We start from the raw sequence: 16,498 nt of genomic DNA on the forward strand, positions 1-16,498 counted from the left end.
ATGAACCTTCTATTGGATTATCTTGCAGGGATGACTCCATGTCAGTATCTTTGAATCCTTCCCCACAGAGTGCTGAGATCTGCCTACAGAGCCCATCAGTCAACATCATGGGAGCTAGCCTGAAGGGAGAGAAACTCCACACTGCCTCCCAGTCTCTACTCAGGCATTCTTCATGATTGACTACACAGAGGCACAGTGAAGGTTCTTAGAAGAAAAATGACTGAACAAATTGGAAGTCAAATGGGTAAACAGCCTGCGCCAAATTGCATGGCTTCAATAGGCTATGACTGCAGCAAACCCACTCAAGATAATTGCTACTATATACCTGCTTACCCAGGAATAGAGATGCAAAATATGACAGGCAAGGGGTTTGCTTTACATTTGAGACTGCTGCAGAATTTTGCCATTTACCTGATTATATGCTGACATGGAATTTGGAAGCCATCAAATGCTGCCTACCCTCAACAGCCTGGGCTTTTCCATCTTATCTTCCATATTATTTTCCCCTGCCCATATTGTGTATGTGTGTGGGGACAGAGATTAAAGGAAACAAATCAAACAACCCTAGATTTTCTACTGCTTGGTAGTTTGTTTACACACACACACACACACATACATACACACACACACACACATACACACACACACACACACACAGCCATCATTGTATAACTCCCAAAACTAGACATGGCAGCATCAGCAGACTCCACGTCTGGAGTCTAGACTTTGGGGGCGTGACTGAACTTTCAATGTAAGCTACAAAAAGTTTCTGTATTATAGGCATACATACTTCTGAGATACTGGGGATCAAGCCCAGGGCCTTGTGCATGCTGGCCAAGCTCTACCACTGAGCTGGTCTTCCAGCCAGAGATGATAACTCTTTTACTAAAGATATCAGTGTAGATGCATGCAAGTCATTATCCACGGACAAAGCAGACTCCATTGAACAAGAACTGAATACTATGCTCATTCTTTCAGATGTCCCCATAGCCAGTCTGGCTTCTGTGTAGTGATAGCTTTCAGGCATTTGGATGGCTTTGGAACAATTGCCCTTCAGTGCCCTGGCCCTTGGCTGTCTGTCACTCTGTCCCTGTGGAGTCCAGCCATGTCCTCCCACAATGTCCCTTTTACTCACCTGTAAGCCAAGATGCAGCTCTCTTAGTGAACGCTGGATCTCTCTGGTAAGGATGTTCATGCGTTCACACTCCTGGAGGGCAACTACAATGTAGGGGGTGCGTTCCTCCACCTTAGCCATTAGCTCCGCGATGTTAAATTCATCTGTCATCCGATCCAGTATTTCTTCCAGAAAGGTTTTGACCTGTTCCATGGCAGAAAATATAGAGTTAAGAAGGGATTCAATGGAAATACCTGCCTTGTACGGTAAATCTGGCTAAGAACCCTATGGTTGAGAAATTCAAAAGCCCCAGGGGTAATAGGCCCCTACTTTTATTAATTAACTTAAATGGCCACAGTATCAAGCTACCTTCCAAATTCATGTCTCTCTACCCACAGGTCAGTGCAGCTCTTCAACCTCCTCAGAGAAGCTGCTTTGTACAGTGAGCAAGGGTTAATGTAATCTGAAGACCAGTCAAAGTGACTGTGGTGTGCTCAGTTACCCACATCTGAATCACTCCACCCCAGGTATCAGGAGCTGGGCAGAACAGGGGTAAAGACTGTAATAGCTGGATGCTGGGGAGGACCTAAGCAAGACAGTGTCAGGACACGGCAGGACTGTTGTATTTTTAAATCCATAGCAGCTATGGTTGCTTGCAAAAGACCTGCAAATGATGAAGCCAGTCTACTCCCAGTCCTATGGGAGGTGATTATAAAAACCAACCATGACAAAAACAACAACAGAAACCATGAATCTGAGGGTATGAGGGAGGTCAGGTTCCGAATCTGGGTGGAGTTCGGGGTAAATGTAACCAAAATACATTGTATGAAAATCTCAAAGAATTAATATACTACTTTCTTCTTTTTTTTAAATCAAGGGATTCCATCCTCCTGCAATGGACACTAAGTGATGGTCACCTACCACCTGCCATCCTTCCTTTCATCACACACTGGCTGGCTTGCTTGGGTCAGCTAAGCCAGGATTGAGGCATGACCTCAGGACACTTCTCTCCAGAGGCTGACCAATCCCCTGTGACTTGTGTGACCAGCCTGAAAAGAATTGTAAGAATTGATGTTGAAAAACTCACAAGCTGACCCAATTAGCTATATGAACTAAAGTGAATCTTTGACCTAAGATGCCCCTTATAGGCCATGTGGGGCTGAAGCACACAAGCACACATTGACAGCCTTCCAAGCCAGTGGTTCTCACATCCTCAGATCCAGACAACCATGGATCAAAGTTCAATCATACCTTGCTATTATTCCTTAAACAACACAGTATAACTATTTGCACAACCTTAGGTGTTGTAACTAATCTAGGGGTGGCATAAGGTATATGGAATAGAATGGACCATACCTTACTAAAGCACTTGCCTATCATGCATAAGGCCCAGTACTGTATAAGGTACACCAGAGGATGTGCATAACTTACATGCAGATGCTAAGCCATTGCCATAAGGCATTTGGGACTTTGGCATCTCTAGGGAAGGGCATGGATACTGGCGGACTCCCTTCACTTCCCTCTGCTCTGTATTTCCATGCGGTCTTACTGTGGTTTTCTATTTGTGAATTCTGAAAGGGGAATGATCATCTATCACTTAAACACCTTCTTCCCGAAATTCCTTTTCTCTTACAAACTATCAGCTAATTAGGCCCGGGGAGCTAGGATAACCCTGGAAAATTGAAACTGAGGGACAAAGATTGTGGGTTATTTGGGGGCAAGCACTCGGAGGCTGAGCCTGCTGTTTTGGAGGAAATGAGTAAGCCTGGGAGGTTCATTAGCAGAAAAAGACAAATGAAGCTGTGCACACATCAGGGCCATATGGCCAGCAGAGTAGAGTGGAGGGAGCAGGAAGGGGTGAGCAGGTGAGCATGAGGCAGTCTTTCTAAGTTGTAAGCACTGAGCTCTATCGGCCTGTGTCTACCTGGCCTTTGTTAACTTTGTTAACTGTGACATCTCCACACCTTCCTCCAAGAGCAGACCTATTTCTTCTTTGGGAAATACCTTTGTGCAAGCTTCTCCTTACTCAAGTAAGGATCCGATTATATTCTCAGGAGCATGAAAGGTGAAAACCTGGGATCCAAGGAGCCAGTGGGAGAAAGGAGGGGTCCTGAAGGGCCCTGAAAGCTTCTTTCACACTGAGACCCTGGAGCCTTTAGTTGTTGCCTTTTCTTTGATTGGTTCATTTGACATAGGAAAGCTAGTTTTTTGCTTACTTTAGCTAGATTGGTATCTGTTGCTTACAGCCAAGGAACCCTGACCGAGTTAACCCAGTTTTCATGGGATGCAAGCAAGTCCGTTAGGCCTCAGGTTTTCTTCTGGAAACATATCTACTAGAGTCTGTCTTGGTTGGCTCCCCTCCCCCAACTCTAAGGGGTTGACTTGAAGATCAAATCAAATGAGCTGATGGGTTTTGGGGCATCTGAAAGCTTTAAGGGACTATATTAGTGTAAAGGATGATTAAGATTCACCTTGCCTTGAATTGCAAACACACAATCCATTCCCCAGAAGAAGAGCTGATGGTAGGGAAAAAACCAAACCAAAAACCAAGAGCCTATCATCCTACAGCAAATAGGTCTCTGGTTGCTATCAGAGCCAAAAGTGGAATGGAATTTTAATGGTACCTGAAAGCTGCTGCCAGAGCTGGAGACAAATGGCTAAATTTATATTATGTTTTTGTCTCTGGAGTGGACCTGAAGAAACAGTCCTGTATCAGTGAACAGCCATTTGGCTGTGACTCACAATGAGATGAAGAGATGGTCTGGAGACCTTGCTCCAAACTACACAGGATGGGGACACTGAGTTCTATCCTGTCTCTTGTCAAGTGTGGAGGCCTGGGAAGGAGCTGTGGGTGAGGAGAAGCTGGGCGTAGACGGGGGAGGACTCTTCTTTGCTCAGGGAGCATCAGGAGTCCTTCAGAGAGAAGGGATGCCTTCCAAGGGATGAAGTCAATATCATTTCCATAAGCAACACCTCTGCTTTTCCTTCTTTTTGAGAAAGTGATACATATTTACCAGAAATATCAGGGAAAAAAGACTTCTAGAATCCTTTCTTCCCATAAGAGAGAAAATACTATGAAGCTGCCAATGTTTACATATTTTCTTCAATGCACCAAACAGTTTCTCTTCTTAGTCATCAGCCAGCCACATTCACTTAACAGTTATTATTTATGCATTTATCACCCATCCAAACACAACCATGCTTATCAGTTTCTCTCCCTCTGTCTATGCATACATGTATACAACACACACACATACACACACACACACACACACACACACACACATATTTCTCCTCAGTACTGGGGATTGAATTCAGTACTCCACCACTGATCTACAGGTCTGTCCCCATGCATCCTTTATTATTGATTTACTTACTGAGACAGGGTCCCACTTTGTACATTGGCTGGCCTGGAACTTGCTATGTAGACTAGGTTGGCTTTGAACTTACTAAGATCTGCCTGCCTCTGCCTCCCCGGCACTAGAACTAAAGGTATGTGCCATTGTGACTGGCTTCCCTATAAATGTGGAGTAAAGTCCTCTGTTGCTACATTCGGAATTGCTTTCTTTATTTAAAGTGTGTATTATTTCGCTCTTTCGATATACCTCATTTATTGTCTTACTGGTAATTGTTTTGGTCATCATTTCTACACCATAAAAATTCTGCAATAAGTAAATGTAACTACATCATAAAATTTGTATACTTTGGGCGTTTTCATTGGGTGATTTCTAAGAAATCGAATCATGAATGGAAAACATGAACATTTTGAACTTTGGCAGCTATTGTCATATTGTTCTGTCAATTCGACCTTTGCCAACAGAGACGACCAGGACTTTCATTTTAGGTCTCACAACTGTTATGGAAAATGACATTTTGCTTCCCTTAGATGTCACTGAGATAGTGTCACTTTTCTTATTGCATGTTTATCTTTGATCCCCTGAGACTGGAATTACAGGTGGTTGTGAGCTGTCTGATGTGGGTGCTAGGACTAGGACCCAAGCAACAAGCACTACTCTTAACACATAAGCCATCTCTCTAGCTCTTAAAAAATTGCCCATCAAAATTAGTAATCTTTGTGTTCTTAGATTTTGAGGCTTCTAAAAAGCTGAGAAGTACCTTCCTTGTACAACCATAAAGACATCCATGCAAGTGATCTTCCAATGCATTTCTAGTTTTCCTGTTTTACATTTAAATACTTGAGAAATTTAAGCTATACTCTTACCAAAAGAGCCAGGGAACGGAAGCTGGTCTACTTTTCTCCAATTGGCTAGCTAGTTTTTCAGCACTAAGAAATCCTGCCTCATCACCAGAGAAGGAAGTAAGGCTTACACCTCAGGGTATTACTGGAGGACACCAGCACTCTGGCTGATCAGAGGCCCCTCCAGATTCAGATGTTCAACCCCAATCCTCAGTGTCTCAGAATATGACTGGATTTGGACATAGACCTTTAGAGAGGAGAGTATATGAAAAGGGGGCTATTGGGGTAGGCCCTAATCCAGTCTTATTAGTGACGAGGAGGTATGGGCACATAAGAAAAAGACAAGGCCACTTGCAAACACAATTGAGGAGATGATCACTGCAAGCAAGGAGGAAAAACCTCAAACAGTCTCATCCACCATTGCCTTAATTGGGCATCTAGTTTTAATACATGAGGACTTGACTTTCTGTTGTTTTAAGTTAGCCAGATTTCCTCCATGTTCTGTTATGGCAGTCTGAGCAGTGGATGCACAGAATGCTGTCCTCCTGGCTATTAGCAGCTCTGTCTGCCCAAAATAGTCACTGGTGACCAAGCAGCAGTTCTAGGTCGGGTTGTCATGTGAGCCCACAGTGTCTTCGAAGAAACTTGAGTTAAAATACGGTTACTAGTTGTTTCTCTCTTTCTCCCAGGCTCACAGCAGCTAGCCAAGCTAACCCCAGCCTCTCCTCACGGAGGTGGAATGTGCTAGAAACTTGGTTCAAGGTTTCAAGAATGTGGATGCAAAGGCAAGCTCTGGCTTTGGCTCTCTGCCTCCTGGCCTGCAGGGCGATAAAAACACAGGAACCATGTGCAAAACAATTCCATGGTTGAGTAGCGGGTCAAGGCATGATGGGACATGCACTGGATAACCTGCATGTGTGCTATGCATAACGGGTTGGACCTTGCTTGAAGGCTCTTGTCCATTACTTACTCAGTCCTGGCTGTTGTCAGAAACAGAGGCGTTTTTCTTTGTGGGTTGGCTTCATTGCTTCCCCTTAGCCTCTGATTTTGTCTTACATATGGAATGGTGGAAAAGGATGGTTACTAAGTATGCTCATTTAAGTCACAGCCATCAGTGTACCAACTGCTGGGCATACATAATCCATGTTATGGTTTGAATCTGAAATGTCCCACGTGGGTTCATTTGGGAAGTAGGTAGGGTTTAGCTGGCAGAAGGTCACCGGGATCTATTCTGCTCACCCCTGCATCAGGCCATGTGCTCTCTGCTTCCTGGTCCATTCCTCTGCAAAGTACGCATCTACCTTATGCTCCCGCCTCCATGGATGCCGCTATTCTACACTATCCCTTTGAAACCATCAGCCAAAACAAGCTCCTCCTATAATTGTCTCTGTTGGATATTCTGATCACAGAGCTGTGACTATAGCCACTTACCTCAGATGTGAGTCACAGGGTTCCCTTTCCTTTCTTTCTGGTTCTGAAGACTGAATGTAGGGGCCTTGTATGTGCCAGGCAGGTGCTCTACCACCGAGATGCACTTATGTCCCTCAGAATTAGGCTTTCAAACCTTATAGCTCATTGTTAGGCATAGTGAACCTTTATAACTTCTGTCTGAAGGATATTCCCAACTTTTAACAGGACTCTAGCTCCTCCCCTCAGTACCAGTCAGTTTGCTCAGAATCAGTTCCTGCAGCATTAATGTTTGGCAAGTGCTCAGCTCTTCTACCCTAACCTTCCAAAGCCGTTTCCTTATGTTTTCTCATGAGCCCTGAAGGGGCTGCTGCAGTTAGGGCAGCGGTTCGGTTCTCAACCCCCACAGGTGTCACATGTCAGATACCTGCTATCAGGAAATTTACATTACTATCTATAGCAGTAGCAAGATTACAGCTATGAAGTAGCCACGAAGTAACTTTATGGGAGTCACCCTGGCATGATGAACTGTGTTAAAAGGGTCAGAGAGTATTAGGAAGTTGAGGACCACTCAGAAGGACTTGGCAGTGCTGTGGGGTGAATATGAGTTGGTGGATGGACAAGCATCTCTTCTAAGTAGAATCCACTGGTCGTGAAAAAAATTTAGAAGTTTCACTCTGGGGGCCCATTCTTCTGTCCTCTGTTTCCCCTAAATCATAGGCCCACCCCCAACCTTGGGTTATCCTCAAATCTGAACCCACCCCAGTTTGCTCTCTACTCTGTAATTTCTCCCCCAGCTTCATGCAATTTCTTGGCCTTGTGCTTGAAGCACTTTGTATCCATTGATACTTGGGCTGGAGGTCTTTCACACACACACACACACACACACACACACACACACACACACACACACAGAGAGAGAGAGACAGAGAGACAGAGAGACAGAGAGACAGAGAGACAGAGAGACAGAGAGACAGAGAGAGAGCTATCCAGATGGGGTCTGGTTAGCGGCTGAGTGGAGAGGGATTTTGCAGCCAACTCTACAGTGCCATTATTTACTTTGCCAAAGAATCTGGGAGTGGTTCTCAAAGCTCCTAAGCCCTTCCTGCTCAGCCCTGACCTTCCCTTACTTCATTAGAGAAGCCAAATAAAATCTGACTTCGGACTGGCAAAAACCATCTGCCAATCCCAATGGCAAGGACTTCCTCTGATTTAATCAGAGGGTCAGGGATGGGCTGAAGTAGATAGAGAGGGATTGTTGGAGCAGGGGAGCATCTAAGTTGGCTGGTGTATATGTTAGTCAACCTACCACTACTGATGTTATTTGCAGAAAGGTGACTTCTTGCAAGCCTTGGGTTCCTCAAACTATTTCAAGCCATACTCACCTTTTCTTCCCTTGTGATGCCAGCTCCATCTCCAGCCTGGCTGTCCCGAGGCTGCATCTCCAGCACGGTTCGGAAGAGTTTTTCCGACGTCTGGGTCAGGAAGCCGATCTCGGCGTTTGGATGGAGGCCGTATAGGTAGGGAGACTCAGGGGGCAGCTCAGCATCAATATACTGAAACCAAAGGCGAGATTGGTCAGAGAGTAACCAACTTGTCTCCCTCCCTGTGCAAGGGACACAGCACCACTGCCCTGGTGGTGGATTGCTGGATCTTTGCTCACTTCACATACCAGGCACAGTAACTTACTACTTAGCACCATCTTCTCACACTGAACCAGTGCCCCATAACTCCCATACAAAATGAGGGCGAGGCTGGGCTGGAGAAAGCAGCCAGTTTTCAAACTGAAGGGCTTACACTCCGGGAAAAAAAAAAGGAATTGGAGTTGAAACCTCATTTTAAAACACAGCGCTGCCTAAATGCATCTCTAGTTAATTCTGGTAGTCACGGTTAGTCTGCCTAAGCGTCTTAACCAGCTTATGGAGACTACTTTCTTCACTGATTGTTTTTTTGTACCCCTTCATGGTTCATTTTATAACCCCAAGAAGCTATCTTCCAAGTTAAGCTCCCTGAAGGGGTTTTCAAGATCTCTTGGTGTTGTTACCAACTAGTTTAAATACTGCTCACCTTTTCAATCTGTGTTCTTAGCTTTGCATTCCCTCCAGCCTGTTCCTGGATCCTTGGCAGGTACCCTAGGACCATCTCTGATCTGGTAGACTTAAGGGAAGTACTAGGAAGGGCTTCCATCTCAGCCCTTTGGAAATGTATAAGTCCTATTACTGTGGGACTCAAGACCTGAGCAGCATCCTCAAGGATGCTTAGGTCAGTGGTCCACAGATACCAGAGGATGCTCATGTACTGGGATCCTGGGCAAAGCCTTTCAAGGTGTTACAACTTGCTCATTTCTTGTAAGAGTCTCCTCATTTTGAATTTTTTTTCTCACAGGTATGACTCTTCTGGATCAAATGACTTCTATGATTCTGATTCTTAAGTTTTATGACTTAAAAACTTAAGTTTCTATGACAACTCTTTACTCTTAAATTTACTGTAAACGTAGGTAAGTTTTCGTTCTTTCAAGGATGCTTAATAATCTAAAGTATTTCCCTCCCCCAGAATGGCTTTCTCTTATGTGGGTATGCATGCCTCTGTCCACAGCTGTCAACAGGAAATGGGAACAGTAAGTGATCTGGCTACAAGCTCACTTTCAATGAAGATAATGATAAAGTTTATGCAGAGGTCTCTAAGTCCTTACGTGAGAATCCCCCCCCCCCAACCCCCGGTTAATATTGTTTTCGTCAATATCTTGACTCAAAACAAGTAGATCACTGCCCCAGAAGTTATTTGTGGGGAAGATTGACAAGTCCAACTATGGAATCAAGCATCAAGGTTACAGAGATCTCCAAGCTCAAGTTCATCTTTAATTTGAGGCTGGAAATCCTGAGCCTCTTTGGTTGAGCAAAGTAATCTTGGGGCAGAGAGCAAGGTTGAAATATTCTCAGACTTAGCTCTTAGGGCATCCTTCCCTGGCTCCCAGAGTGGGCATGCGCATGCTGAGTTGTGCAGGCCAGACAGGAGGAGTTCTTGGTGCCTCCATGACTGTCGTATTGCTGTAAGCAAAGCAGTGCCTTACCTGGTGATAGCCACTGTAGTCCATGTTGCCTGGGAGTGGGAACCCCGGGGCCAGGGAAAGCTCTCCTTCTAGCATCTCTGGCCTAATGAATTCCTCTAAATAGGTTCTGCAGAGTCTCCTGTCCCAGTCATCTGTGATATGGCCACCGTACATGATCTCACCGAACAGGTAACGCAAGTCGTCATAGGGTACCTGAGTCAGAGGTGAGAGAGCAAGAATGTCGTCCCCACAGGCTTTGGTGCTGGATGCTTCTTGAGATTAAAAGTGATGACCCTTTAAACTTTGTGTCCCCAGAACCTGGCAATATTAAACATGTTTGGGTTATATCAGGCTTTCCTGAAGTCCTTCACATAAGCAATGAATGTCAGTTGGAGGATGTGAGGGTCATGAGCCCTTTTAAATTTTTTGCCATTAATGACAGGATCAGTTGTCCCCTCTGAATGTTCAGAGTATATAAAGTATAGTGTAGAAGACTGTGGAGTAAGAGTTATGGAGGGAAGCCATTTGAGACAAGCCAATACACAAAGGGGATGGATGAATTTATGGTGTGGGGCTCCCTTGGACTCAGGGCTATTGGCAGGACTTCTTGTGGCATCTGACCCTGTGGTGCCCTTGCTGATGTTTCAGACACAAAGATCCTTGATGGTACAAGCAGTCCTTTAGGTGGAAGTTCTTTAGCAGAAGTTTTCCTGAAATGGGTCTGACAAAGAGGAGGCTGGCTACAGTATGAATTTGGCCTTTTCTCCACCTGTGGCAGAACCACATTCACAAGAGGAGCTGTGTGTACCAATGAAAGTGCTGCTCCTTTGCCTAATCAAGCTGGGTTGGGAACGTATATTAGGTGAGAACGGGGTCTCCTCCTGTCAATCCGCAAATCCCTGCTGTGGTGTCAGCACATATAATCAGTCTGATGGGCCCCTGGATGAATTCTCATGGGGCTGACAGTTTGGATTGCTTTGCTTCTTGGCTCTGATGTCACGGTAGGACTTCTCAGCCTGAGGCTGGTCCTCAGCTTGGAACTTCCTTATCTCCTCTGTGTGGGGTCTTAGACCTTCCTCACACCACAGAACCCTTGTGTATGGGAAGCCCATATCATAATGGTTTGCAGCCATACCCCTGTGTTTCACCTTTGTGTTAGCCTCCAGGAAATTGTATAGCACATTCACAGAGATCGTGAGGTCCCCGGTGTTAAATGGGTAGGACCGATTCCAGCCCTGCGGCCCAAATTTCCGTCTTTCGGCAACCACCGCATGAAAGTAACACAAAGCAAAGAGGATGGTCTTGAACTCTGTCTCCCGGGAACACATCTCTAGAGTGTCCTGGAAGAGAAGCATCATTTACAATACTGATACAGATCATCTTACCTGGGTAGGCAAGGGTGTGGTGAAAATCGGGGTTCACACCTGGTAAGATTATGGTAAGTCATGTTTATGGTGTAAGGCACAGTGAAAGGACTAGTTATCATACTGAAGTGAGACAAGGTGGGGGTCCGGGCTGGAGGTAGACATGCAGAAAGATAGGTTTCAGATCAGCATTTGAGTTAAAGTTTATATTCAGGTGATAGTATGTTTTCCTAATAATTTAACCTTGTGCATACAGATTAACTATTTAGGTACCTGAGCATAGCTAATATGACAGCAGCAGAGAGTCTGTGGATATGAGTGTTTTATTTATTCTATCCATGTCACTTTGTCCCATGTAGGAGGGGACCCCTACAACCTTGCTTATAAACTGTCCTTTCTTGCCCATCATGGAATAAGAATGTGTTCTTCTGTCTATGTGATAGGGAACCCTTGGCTTCTGTGCTGCAAAGCTTCTGAAAGGAGGGAGGGAGTGGGATCCAGACTCACAGCAATGGGAGATGCTGTACATCCATGCATCTCCCTGCTCCTCCCTGCCCCTGCCTCCTGAGAAGGAGTGATCTAACATGAGGCTGAGCAAACAGTATGGAGGGGGTCGAGAGACTGCAGAGCATGGGGAGGGCAGTTATGGGCCCACGACGAAGGGAAGAATAAATTGGTAGAAGAGAAGAAAGAAGCAGGTGCTGGTTCAGAGGAAGTCAGCGAGGTCCTGCTTGGTGGACCTTAAGGAGTGTTGGTGATGGAAGGCAGGGGGTAAGCCCACATTTTAAAGGGATAGTGGGGAGGTTGTCTCTGAATCCTCTTAAGTAAAAAAGAAACAAAAACAAAACACAGTTTCTCTGAATGAGATTCTTTCTGTTCATTTTGGAGCAAGATGTGGCAGCCAGAGCCCAAGAAGGTACTTGCAAGGCTCCTACCACTAAATTTGTTCTGTAGGCTGTGTACACACAGGGCAGAGGCCACAGGGGAAAGCAGACTGTGGGAGCGCTTCTGGTAGTGCTGATGTTCCCATGGAGACACTCCTCCATTCAGGTGCCTCTTTGGTGCCCTCACTGGGTCAGAGGCGGTATGCAGGATAAGATATTGCCTTGTGAAACTTTAACAACTGCTTTATGGGTAGAACAACTCTTCATAAACTATAGGATGCTTTGTTACTTCCTACACATTTGGAAAAGAAAGATTCTGTGGGAAAATGTCTTTCAGCATGAATAATGTCTTTCATGCCAAGACTGGCTGACAGTGATACATGCACATAAAAGTCAGAATAAAACAACCACCCCCAAATAATGTAACTATCGGGGAAGCAGGGAGTGAAAAGGGGACCAAAGGAATTTATCTCTTACATGGTTAAAATGGGTCTCTTGGGGGAACGGGGTGAATTTATACAGCCCTGTGCTGTAAACCATGAACAGCCTCATGAATCTGTCCTCAGAATGAGTCTCTCTCGGTGGCTATAAACAGCGAGTGAACCTTTTGAGCCAGGGACAGCATAAGCAGGCAGAGACTATCTCTTCAGCTTTAATCTTTCTTGTGTACCATCCATGACTGGTCATCAGGAGTGCAGGGAGAAAAGACCAGGGACAATGACCTCTCCTAACTGGATGTGAAGAGGAAGCCGGGTGGGTGTGGTTACAGCTGATCATTTTCTTATAAGAGGGACCAGTAGGTAAGGATCCACCACCTCTCAACTATCTAAGACCCTCAAGGCAGGACAGCTGAGAATGGTTTGCAGGCGATACCTTGGGCCTAGAGCCAGCTAAATACATCCTAATGCTCTCCTCATCTCCCAAGTCCCTACTGCCATTTCCTTCCTTCTCTCCCAACCCGGGGGATTGAAGCCAGAGTTCATATCCTCCAACTTCTATGTTAACAACAACAACAACAACAACAAAAACGGTGGTGAATCATGATGCTGTTGTTCACCCAATACTTCTGAGGGCAAGACTTCTCTATTGGGGGCGGGGTGTGGACTTGAGCATGCGTGTTCTTTATATGAAGAATATTAAAGATAGATTTAGAGGTTTGTCTTTGTACTTGACATAGTGTACCCAGGAATTTAATGATGTTTAATACCTGGAAGAAGGTAAAGAAAGTACCTCTGGTTAGGGAAATACCCTAGCTTCTGTCCTCTTTGCAGTGGGCAGGGAATTTCAAGCTAAAATAATTCCACATTTCCTGTAGTGTCCCTCACTGTCCGATGGCATTAGGTATTGGAGCTAGGCAGGAGAGGGCATGAAAAAGGACAACGGGCAGGTTTTGTTTCTCGGACCTTTGTGGAAGTTTCCCCTTCAGATCATGTGATTTCCCTGATGTGAGTGTAACATGGGGTCGGTAAAATCTTATGAGACTCTGCTATTGCCTTTAGCATATTGTACATTAAACCAGACCCCAAGGGCTAGTACTTCTAGTGGTCAACATGGGCCAGCTGGGGACTTGCTGCGTGGCATGGCCCACTTAAAGTTCCTGGATTGGACATGCATGTTAGCAGGACTGGAAAACAGAGACTTACTGGTGACATCAGAGAAAAAGACCCTTCTGACAGCTCCTAGAAGCTTCTCTGTAAATACCAATAAAGCTCACTGGGGCTTCAAGATTGTCCCTTGGCCTTACCTTCCTGTATTTCCCTTCCCAAGGGAGAGGCCTTCCCAAGAAGATAGGAAAGGCCTGAGCTGTAGATGCTGTACATAAGGGGTCAGCTACCCATGGGCTTGGCTTTGGAGTTTTTCTTTAAAAAATTAACCTTTTTGGTTAGCAAACAAACTAATGGGTCTTATGACATTTTCACATGCATATATCATTGTAATTTTCTCATATTCTCCTGTTCCGCTGCCTGCACCTATGCCTCTCTGCCTTCTTCACAGCCTCTGTCCTTCCTCTGATTTCATGTCACATACAGATACACACAGACACACAAGTATGTACACATGCATAGGTACACACACAGGTATACACACACACTGCATATGACAGAAAGCATGCCGAATTTTGTCTTTCTTCTTCTATTATCCTCTCTTGTTTTCCCTGTTTCTTTCCCTTTCACCATTGTCCTCCCTTTCTCTCAATCGGTCTTCTACTTGTATGTCATTCATATATATATGACATATGTTATTGTTAATATTTTACTATTATTATTATTTTCTTCCTGGACTAGGCTTTAAATAAATCCTCCACAGCTTGAATCTTAGATCACCAGTAACGGGAATGGTGGAAATGTTCCTGATTCTCTCTAGAACACAGAGTTCTCAGTGTGAGCCTTGTTTTCTGGAGCAGGGCCTGGGGATTTGCATTTTCACCAAGTCCCTAAGTACAGCCCCTAATCCAGAGGCCATACTTTATTACTGGAACATTTGCATACAGCCCAAACCCAGCTTCCTTCTACCCATCATCTAGACTATTTCATCTCTGGTGTAGCTAGCCAGTGATAATAGCTGAATGAGTGCATCCTCCTCCTACTTGAAGAGAGAAAAGAAAGGGCGCTTAGCCAATAAGTATGTGTTTTCAGGTCAATTAGAAGCATAACAATGTTTCCTTTTTCATTTTGAAATGTTAGTTAACAGACTTGCATGGAATTTCCCCTTCTTGCTAAAGAAAGGCCCTACCCTCAGCTCCTTGAGATACACCTAGAAGCTGAGAGCTGGGCACTACTGAGCGGGCACTGGGTAGCGGTCAATGTCAGAAGGTACACATTTGTCCACATCAGTCAATGCAGATGGTAGCCCCTGGCACACATTGCTCCCACTGGATTTGAGTTGGCCCTTAGTGGGGTAAGACGCTCCTCACCCCTTCCCTTCCTGGCAGTACCTGAGTGAAGTTGTCCAGGGCTTTGTGTAAGTTGGCGTGCATGCCTGTGGGAGGCTCATTGGTGATCTTAATGGAGTTTTCCAGAATGCCCTGGGGAATGATGTGGCCCTCAGGGGAGGGTGCAGGCTCTGCGCTGATGAAGACCCTGAAGTCTGGGTGACTTTCCTCGCTGAGCTCCTCCAGTTTCTTCTCCAGGGTACTGAGCCACTTGGCCACCAGGTGGATGTTCTGTTGGGAAGGGAAGACCCCCCCAAGTAGACATGTGCTTATATCTATTATCAGTAAACAGCTATCAGGTAGGCAGCTAGAGAAGACACTATACCTTTCATTATCTTCATTTTTTGATAATTTTAAAATTTTATATGTAATTACATCATTTCCCCTTCCCTTTCCACCTCTCAATCCCTCCCATACTCCCTCTCAAATTCACAGCCTTTCCCTATGATTATTGTTCTTATGTACATATACATATACAAATGCACAGATACATAAATATAGCCCGCTGAGTCAGCAGTGCTCCGTTACCTAGAGTGTTTGTTTGTTTGTTTGTTTGTTGTCTAGGGGATGTTAGCATGACTATTGGAATTGCTGTTGTTTGGATTTAGCTTTCAGTATTTTTAAAAATTTTTTCAATAAAATAGATAGAGTATAATACTTAACCACTTTTGACTGTTCAGTTATTGTTTTTGGTGATGCTAGGGATTAGACTCAGGTCTCATGCATGCCAGGCAAGTACCTTATTACTTAGCTGTGCCCTTGACCTATAACATACATTTTAAATCATTCAGTAGAGTTTTTTACACTTAGACTGCCAGGTAACTCATAGCCTTGAGCAGCAAAGAAAGAGTTGGGGGTACCCAGTAATGGTGACTCTCCCTCTGTCCTTTGATAATCATAAATCTAGCATTTGCGTTCTCAGACTTGACTGCGTGTGAATCCCCTGGAGGATGACTTAAAGCACAGATTGCTGGACCCTCCTTGTAGCTTCTGATTTGACAGTGAGAGTAGAGTCTGGGGCTATTGTATTTCCAAGAACCTCCCAGATGGTTCCTTATTGTAGTTACAGGGTTATTGTAGTTACTTTGAGTCTAAAATGCTATAACATTTTTAGTCCAATTCTCTACTGCCTGGATTATTTGAACCCCTGAGAACTAGAAAGGATGATCATGGCTGCAGTAGCTGTGAGCAGAATCTCAGGCCCCCTTCAGACTTACTGACTGCGCATTTTAGTGGGACCTGCTGGTACAGTGTCTGCATGTTCAAGTTTAAAAGGTAAAGATTCAAACTCTCTCTACCAAACTTTCTGCTCACCAAACCATTCTTCTAATTGTCACCAAAACTACCTCTCTAAGACACAGGGAGACACTGCTCTCAATGGCCCACAAAGGTCCTTACTCTCATCATGGGCTTCTCTGTCTAGCTTTTGAGCCTGTCTTTTGATCCCAAATCTGGTTCCTGTCTTTTTTATCGAGACTTAGTTCTTCACACTCATTTGGAGATGGCACCTTTCCTTTAGTAAGTAGGTCCCCTGGCTTCATGGCAATATG

General features: G+C 44.8%; 1 protein-coding gene across 1 annotated transcript in view; it reads right to left on the reverse strand.

Moving 5' to 3' along the window:
- Dnah9 (dynein axonemal heavy chain 9) overlaps nt 1-16,498 on the reverse strand; it is a 333,710-nt gene that overhangs the window by 8,812 nt on the left and 308,400 nt on the right. Inside the window, exons 63-67 of the mRNA XM_021178488.1 lie at nt 14,952-15,179; nt 10,917-11,108; nt 9,790-9,981; nt 8,105-8,275; nt 1,136-1,318 (exon numbers count right to left, since the gene is read on the reverse strand). Of these exons, the coding sequence (XP_021034147.1) occupies nt 1,136-1,318; nt 8,105-8,275; nt 9,790-9,981; nt 10,917-11,108; nt 14,952-15,179 (966 nt within the window). The remainder of the gene's footprint in view (nt 1-1,135; nt 1,319-8,104; nt 8,276-9,789; nt 9,982-10,916; nt 11,109-14,951; nt 15,180-16,498) is intronic.

The sequence above is a fragment of the Mus caroli genome, chromosome 11, assembly GCF_900094665.2.
Source record: "Mus caroli chromosome 11, CAROLI_EIJ_v1.1, whole genome shotgun sequence".
Lineage (NCBI taxonomy): Eukaryota > Metazoa > Chordata > Mammalia > Rodentia > Muridae > Mus > Mus caroli.